The 8,549-nt window shown below is 27.7% G+C and overlaps 1 protein-coding gene across 1 annotated transcript; it reads right to left on the reverse strand.

Annotated features, from left to right (window-relative positions):
• Window positions 1-1,565: 1,565 nt before the first annotated feature.
• LOC119664359 lies at window positions 1,566-4,762 on the reverse strand. Its single transcript, XM_038073872.1, has 4 exons — window positions 4,728-4,762; window positions 2,175-2,586; window positions 1,833-2,098; window positions 1,566-1,779 (listed from the first exon to the last, which is right to left on the reverse strand). Exons 2-3 carry the CDS (start codon window positions 2,562-2,564, stop codon window positions 1,865-1,867), a joined length of 624 nt encoding a protein of 207 aa, XP_037929800.1. The 5' UTR covers window positions 2,565-2,586; window positions 4,728-4,762; the 3' UTR covers window positions 1,566-1,779; window positions 1,833-1,864.
• Window positions 4,763-8,549: the final 3,787 nt, after the last annotated feature.

Raw genomic sequence — 8,549 nt, forward strand, 5'->3', positions numbered from 1 at the left:
TAATAGCTAAAATTACAAATAAAACCGCCCGTGAAACTAGATTATACTCATTTCAAATTATTCCTGATTTCGATAGCAAACCAAGAACATAGACATAGAACATGAAATTGAAAATAGAATATAGAAAATAGAATTGAATCGTAATTTTAAATACGATTCACGTTAAAATTACAAAATCATGTTGATTTTAACTTAGGTAGTTCAGCATAAACTTGAGGAATGAATGATATTTTCATACAAAATCAAAAAAAAAACTTATTACATGTATACATCGTAAGTTTATATATCGTAAATAAATATTTTGTGAAAGTAGTTAAAAAGTGTATACATATGATATATCTAATAATCAAGTTACAATGATACATCGTGTAAATCAATGTTTTTGCTTTTTGATTTCAGATGTCAGTTTAAAATTTTTGACAGCTAAAATTACAACCAGAATTCTCGTGTGAATTCAATATTATTCGATTTCGTGTTTTTCAGCTAAAACTATTAAAGGAATATCTCACTGCCTGTACACTTAGCATTATTGGCTCTCTTCCACACCTGTGCGGATGATCTAACGCAATTGCAAGAACCTTGAATATTCTATAGGTGTACAACATTTATGGCGTATAACCTTGCATATGTGCTCATATGTCTTTTATTAAAAAAAGTTTATAGCTGTTCGTTAATTGCACTAGTAAGTTTCAACATCCGACACCAATTCAAAAGTAGTGATAAATATACATTGGCATGTAATTAATATATATATATAAATATCTATATACAAAGTACTTGGATTTTGTAAATGAAACACACAAATTTAAATTTTATTCCAAATTTATTTTATCTCCTTCAAAATATGCTCCTTCTGAAGCGATACACATATGCCAACGCTTAACCCAATCTTCCATACACTTTTCGTAGGCCCGTGCAGGTATGACTTTTAGTTCCTTCAGCGAATTCTTTTTTAGCGATTCAATCGACTCAAAACGCTTACCACGAAGGGGCAATATGAGTATATTTTATGGCGAATATGGTGCCTGAGCGATGACAGTGGTGCCGTGTTTGGTCAAAAAATCGCGTACAACATGAATTTTCCATAGTAAAAATCGCTAAATGCACTTGAGGTAATCTCACATTAACAACTGCTGTAAACAAATTAATTGACAGATGGCGCTCAAATTTGTACCATATATCTAGAAAGGGTGTACCAACATAACAAAAAAAAATTTTTAAAAAAGGTCTATGACTTAAGGAGTAGTTAACAAACAACAAAATCTATACTTCTTGAGCAGAAGGTATATGTATATATATATATGTAAATTGGGGTCAGTAGTTACAAGGACTGCTACGTAGCTTTTAATATTCAGAATGCATTAAATAATAAAATTTTCTACTACACTATAATATTCTCATAATCCTAAAATAAAGCTATATATAAAAAAGAACAATTTAGTTACAACACTTTGTGTTAATTTAGTTTAAAAAACATACATAATAAATTAAGTGCTTATTAAATTTTATATAAAAAGAATTTTATTCAAGCAAATATAACATTTTCAATCATTTTCAATAACAAGATTTTTTCACGATTTTCAATTTTTTCACTTTTATTTCGAAAATGTTTTTGTCAATTATAGATTTAGTATTTGAAAAAAAATCCATTTTAATGTATTATTCAAAATGTTAATCACTGTATCAATATACATCATTAGGATTTTTTAAATACTAGAATTTTAAATTGATAGTCTGCAATAGTTGTTAGTTTCATATTCTTAGTTGTGATATAGTAATCTAAAAATATCAGATATTAATATTATAAATAAAAAACATTTTACGAAACGCACTTATTATATACTATATCGCATTAGCTACGGTTTTAACGACGTTTGCAGGCTTTACGTCCCGGTTGACCAAGTACTTTACGCTTTTCAGCGCGCTTTCCACGCTTACGTTTTTTACAGCGTTTCGGTTTGGCAACAGCAGAGCGAATTGGAGGTGATCTTATTTCATTAAACATTTCACTACAGTTATCATCAACAAGCTCCTCTCCACTTGCATTCATATCATCACATGCTTCTTCATCTACATTTCCCCCGTTGGCTACAAATGCCTATAAATAGAAAATCACAGTTTTTACAACTTCAAAAATTTAAAGTATTTTTAATATCTCTATGTATCTCTAGTACCTCTTTGAAATACGCCAATTTAGTAGCCGTTTCTAAATTTCTCCACTCTGCTGCGCCACATTGTACGGCGTTTATAACTGCCATATCTTTATGATCCAATCTGAAATCCCGCAAAAAATTTATAAAAGGATTGGATCCCACAGATTTCAAATCATTCTTGCAATTGGAAGAAGAAGATTGTGGACAGGCTTCATTGGGAATTAAGTTGTAAAAGCATTCTTGCGAACCATTGTATTGAAAACCGTTTGGAAGTTCATTATTAGGGAAAGTCATATTGTGTATGAAGGATTCCGATTGAACACACATCTCAGCAAAATTCAAATCTGAATCTTCAACTTCATTGTTCAAAATACTGTTAACGCTATTCTCCGAAGAGATATCGTCGTCCATTATGAAATTTTAAACCTTTTCTCTAAAAATATTAAATTATGTTTTTAAACAGAAATAAAAATTTTAAGTAATATCTTTTTGAAAAAAAATATTTGAAAAATATTTGTCATAAAATCCAAATGTAATATAATTATAATTGTATATACAGTCAAACTTCCATTACTCGAACTTCTATAACTCGAACTTCTATAACTCGAACTTCTATAACTCGAATTTTCTATTACTCGAACCAAAAGCAGTGCACTAAGGTTTTTGAGAGCAAATTACATACAATTCTGCTTCCATAACTCAAACTTCATATTGTAAATATTATATTGTGTATATGAATTATTATAAAAAACAAATTATGATGATATTATATATGTAAATGAAATATAAGGAATAGAAATTTATAAACATTTTTAACCGGACTTGATGTACTGAACTGGAGAAGGTGCGCACGCAGCAGAGGCGCCTGGGTTATGGCCAAATAAATAAGTATGGTAGTATAGTTTGTTTATTTTGTATAATTTTTTTCAGCAGAAATATATTACAAGGATAATATATATAAGGAAATCCGTCGTGGACTATTAGGAAAGATTTACTGTCCTTATTCGGTGGGCTTAACGTTAAAGGAGCTCTGAAAACAATACTTAATTTTTCTTTTTATCAAATATCGACTTTGACTAAATCGTGAAGTTATGCTATGATAAATTATCACGGACGTTTTATCAATATAGAAAAGTCAATTCAAATTGTAAATTTTGTACTATCAGTAGTATTTTGATAACTTTTGGAAGTGCCTTAATTTAAAAGATACTTTTTTGTGTATAGATATGTTACAATATCCACAAAAAAGAAATAAAAAAAATATAAAAATAAGAGGCAATTACCTTAATGAATGGTAACATTGGTGGGATCATTCCCAAAAATCAAGATGTATGCACTCGCTAATTCCAAATATAAAAGTTTGGATTAATCGAGGATTAGTACCTTATACCGGTTAAGGCTAACAAGTAATTCGTACTTCCAGTTTTATCGAGATAAAATTGAGATTCGTAGATACTATATAAAATCTGGAAACATATTAATCGGGGAAACCACCTCTTCTTTCATGGTAAAGCAGATGTTGACAAACACTTAAGAGTAGAGCCTTATTAGAGAGCATTATTTTTAGAATAATAAATATTGTCAAAGCGGACAAAATACTTAGTACACAATCAGATTAAAGCACATTAAGTGTTATTTTAATCTGCCCTATAAAGGCATACGTTAACTGGTCGTACTATAGGGATCTCCAGGATTTTAAGCTGAAAACGTGGGGACTTTTTAGTCTGTAGGCATGTATGAATCAATGAGTCGTGCATGGTATATAAATGGTACAGGCCACTTTTATCTTTAGATTTTTCCTTCAAGTTCGATATCAAAAATATTACACATTTGATATGAACTTAACTGTCCGCATAAAATGGCACTAACCTAATTGAACCTATAAATCGCAAAACGGCAACCTTTCTATTGAACTTTAATATATATAAACAGTGATTGGAATTAAAAACGTGTTGCTGTTCTTTAGCAACTGTTATTTTAAACCAAATGTTTCTTACATAATCTCAGCTAATTATTTTTAAAGTAACAACTTCATTTAAACGATTGCATAGACCCAATTTCAACATTTCGGTTCAATAAGAGAATTGTTCAAAGCATAGTTGGATCAGATCATGAGGGAGGTGGTTATAGAAGATGACTATTACGTAAAACCATGAAATAAAAAAGTTTATAATGGATGGGATATATAATCAGAATACTATCGTTAAAAAGCAGCAGAAAATACTCGAATATAAAGTTCTAGAAACACACAAGGGAATGCAACGACTAAAGGAAGGAATTGAGGGGTTTTAATCGAAGGAAGGTTGTTAAGTATGTCTAGATTTTGAATAGACAGTCAAATCGTTTATAATTGATGACACTTTTCATAGGGCAGACTACAAGAACAACTCATTGAAGTTTACATCTATATGTCAAACCAAAAAAATTTTCGGTTCAAATTTTGTTCTCGTACAAAAATAATATAACTTAATTAGTAACTTTTTAATAATTAATTATAATAATTGATTATATTTAATAATTGATTTAAATATGTAAAAGTAAAGAGTTCGGTATTAAAATTGGTGAGATACTTACTTATTCTCGGATAAGTTCAAAAGTTTTACTTTTATATCAAAAGGAAAGATTTTTTATTATATTATTTAGTGTTTTTTTTGAATAAAGATTATATCTACCTTAGAAACTGGTAAAAAAGGGGAACTGGGAGAAATGTATATTAGTTTTTTCTTCTACACATTTTACTTGATATTATAAACTAATAAATATTATTATTATTAACAATTTACTGACCTTAAAACGTTGAAAATGTTTTGCACTTTATTGATTTAAATTAAGAGACTTTTTTTGGATTCACTCACATTGTTCGCTTAAATTTTGTTTAAAAAATAGAAAAATTGCTCTCAACACGAATCGAACAAAAATATCGAACGAGTAAAAATATTTTACCGAAACGTCAACAATTTTTCATTACTGAGTTCAGTTTATCTTTGGTTACTGAGACTGACAGTTTGGTTTTGGCAGAAGTTATTCAAAATTTTACATAACTAAAATACAAATATATGAAAAATATAATTCATTAAGTTTCAAAAATTTTATTTTGTTTTATTGAAAAAAATATTAAAGCAACGAAATTTTGGAAAGAATCAGAGCAAAGCTAAAGTTGTGACTTTTAAAAATGTTGGATAGAATCAGTTGCATACCGGACTTTCTTGCCTATGCTTTCATGCTGTTGGGTTTGATCTTAATATGTTTTGTACTCGCATTTACCGGTCATAAAGTATATGGCATGTTTGAACAGATACCATTGAAAAGTTTAACGGCGTCTATTGTCAAAAAGAAAACAAAAGCAATTATCCATAAATCTCTACCGGAACAGGAGGTACTGTGTAGAGCACCAGCCACTGGTAAGTAAATCAAATACTTTATAATTATAATTATTAGTAATACTATATTATTTAAAAATTAATTTTCTGACAATAGCAGGAATATATCGAGAATAACTAGTTTAAAGTACATGAGTATAATAAAATATTTTAAATAAAATAAGTGTATAATGATATATCAACGATAAAATAATTTTAGTTATTAATTATTGTTAAGAAATATGAAATAACTAGTTTAAAGCATAAAAGTATAATAAAATATTTTAAATAAAATAAGTCTATAATGATATATCAACGATAAAATTATTTGTATTATTAACTATAATTAAGAAATATGGATTGTACTAAACTGTGTATAATTTTATATATATATTTATATTAGTCCATATTTTAGTCTCACGCAAAGCAACATTATAGCCACACCTAGTAAGGAGGTAATTTACTGATTGATATATATTGCAATAAACCCCTCATCACTATCATCATAATATGGATATAGATATAATTTCATATTAAAAAATTGCATTCAGTTTTTGATATTAATAACTATATATTTACCTTTTTTCTCTCTGACATAATATTTTTTTTTTTTTTTGACTTTTGACTTTTTTGCATATCATTTACTAACTGTAGAACTCGATTTTATCGTAATGAGTACTTGAAAAACCTTTAATTAAAAGTAAAATGTAAATAAATTGAAAACAGATAATTTTATTTATATAAATGCGCGATTTTTATTGTCTTAATACCTGACCTACACCTCTAAACTTTCTCATTAGTTTTCATATTGTATAATGTACATTCGTTTATAATTATCCAAAAGTAATGATTAAAAACATTGTGGTTACGAGTTTTCTGACCAATAGAGGCTTAATCGATATATACGAGTGGTACATTCAAAGCAGTGACAACATTAAGAAACTATTGTTTAGATTTAAAATTTTCGTCTAATAAAACTAAATAACAAATATCTAGTCTGATGTGATTCTAACTGCAGAAACCCATACTGCATCCGTAGCCAGAAATTTACTTCGGGAGAAGCTTTATTAAATAATGTCTATATGCATTAATAATGAATATCTTCTATAAGAAATTAGGAATGAGTCAAAAATAATTGGAATCCCAAATTATTATATTTAATTTATTTCTATTAACATCACTCAACTGTCCATTCTAAAGATATATTTCATAAATACTATTGCAAAATCCTTCTCTCTATATTTATGTTCTAAGTGACATGTTTTGAAAAATTTTTATTAAAATGAGATTAATAATTAATTTATCTATTTCTAAAATTTTTTTTGAAATATAAATGACATTTAAGTTTGCACAAGATAAAATATAAATGTGTATATTATATATACCATATAAGTACTACGTAATGGACAATTAATTAATTTAAATAATGAAGTTAAATATTTGGCTTCATGCAAACTGTTACTGAGTTATTTCTGTGCTGAAATTTTTAATAAAAGATCAGAAGACTCAACGATATGTAGGCATCTGTATGCAATCTGGTCACGTTTCGATAAAAGGAAATCCAAAGTTTTCATTGAGATACCCCGTAGAGATATCAGTCTTTTGGTAGATTTACTTACAGGTCACTGTAAACTATCAAACACAATCAAACCTGTTGCAGCTAACGGGAAGATAATGAGAGTGTCTCTCATCTACTATGTCATCTACTAAAACATAAGACATATACCTATAAGATAATTATGTACCAACAAGCTTACCAATACCGCGTTATTGAATCTCAGTATGGTGATAGGCTCAACGGGAAGGTATGTAGATCTGAAGTCAGTTGTTGCTTAGTTTGACTAACCTAACCTCTCAGTTAGTAGAGAGTAAAAGTGCTCAAGTGCACTGACTCAACTAGCCTCAACATAAATAATAGAAAAAACTTAGGTTAAGTTAAGTTGGGTTTTCAGATAATTAAGGTAAATTAAAATACAGCCATATTTTTTAAGCTCTGTGTTTTGTAATATAATAAATATACATCTGTGTAAATATTGTCCATCGATTTATTAGTAATAGTAGAATTCATTGAAATTTGTAGAATTTTATTTACAATAACATTAGTGTTTCATAAAAAACTAACATGTCATAATGGTATAAACATTATTTAAAAGAACAGATACTTTTCTGCTATGTTTTGCAAAAAGTGGTATTACCGGTATTGTTTTATGAATATATTACTATTTGATTAAATTGCATGCACGTTAAATTTATTTTAAATATTTTTTAATATATTTTTAACATCATATTTTTTTTTACGATATCTAATTACTTTCCCTGTTTATATATTCTACTACATTCTGTTTTTAAATTTTTTATTATGTTTTTATAAACAGATTGAGAAGCTTTTATTCAATCTTTGTCGTTTGTACATAAAAATGATGAGAACGCAATAAAACTGGTTCTATTTTGTAGTATCTTTAATAAACAGATTGAGCTTGATTAATGCATTCTGTTTTCATATGAGTGCTACGTGATTGTGATATACGTGACCTACATTACGTTCTAGGGGTTGCTGAAAGCGAAATAAGTTTTATTTTAGATTTTTAATATATAACTTTAGATTTACTGATTATAATTAAAAAAAATACTATCAGCCGAGCTGTCGGTAAACTTTTTGAAATAATTTTCATAAAGACACAAAAAGCATTACTCATTGTCGTACGAGTATGTATGTATTTCGTTATTTCTATAAAGCCGTTAAGTTTTAGTTGATTTAATAATATTTTAATAATACACAAAATTTAAACAAAAGTATGATTTAATAGAATCTGCTCTGTTTCTGATTCAAATTTTTACCACATGTTATTAGTGGTTTTTCCAATAGAACGACAGCGCCATATTTAATTAATTATTATTATTCCAATGGCAACAATGTATTTATGTATATATTGTTCCTACATAGGTATATATATTTATTTTAAGTGATCTAACTCAAAATTTTTTTAATTTAAAATTTTAAGATAAACCACTTTAGTAACATACATAAAAGATGTTA

The sequence above is a fragment of the Teleopsis dalmanni genome, chromosome 1 (assembly GCF_002237135.1).
Source record: "Teleopsis dalmanni isolate 2A chromosome 1, ASM223713v2, whole genome shotgun sequence".
Taxonomy (NCBI): domain Eukaryota; kingdom Metazoa; phylum Arthropoda; class Insecta; order Diptera; family Diopsidae; genus Teleopsis; species Teleopsis dalmanni.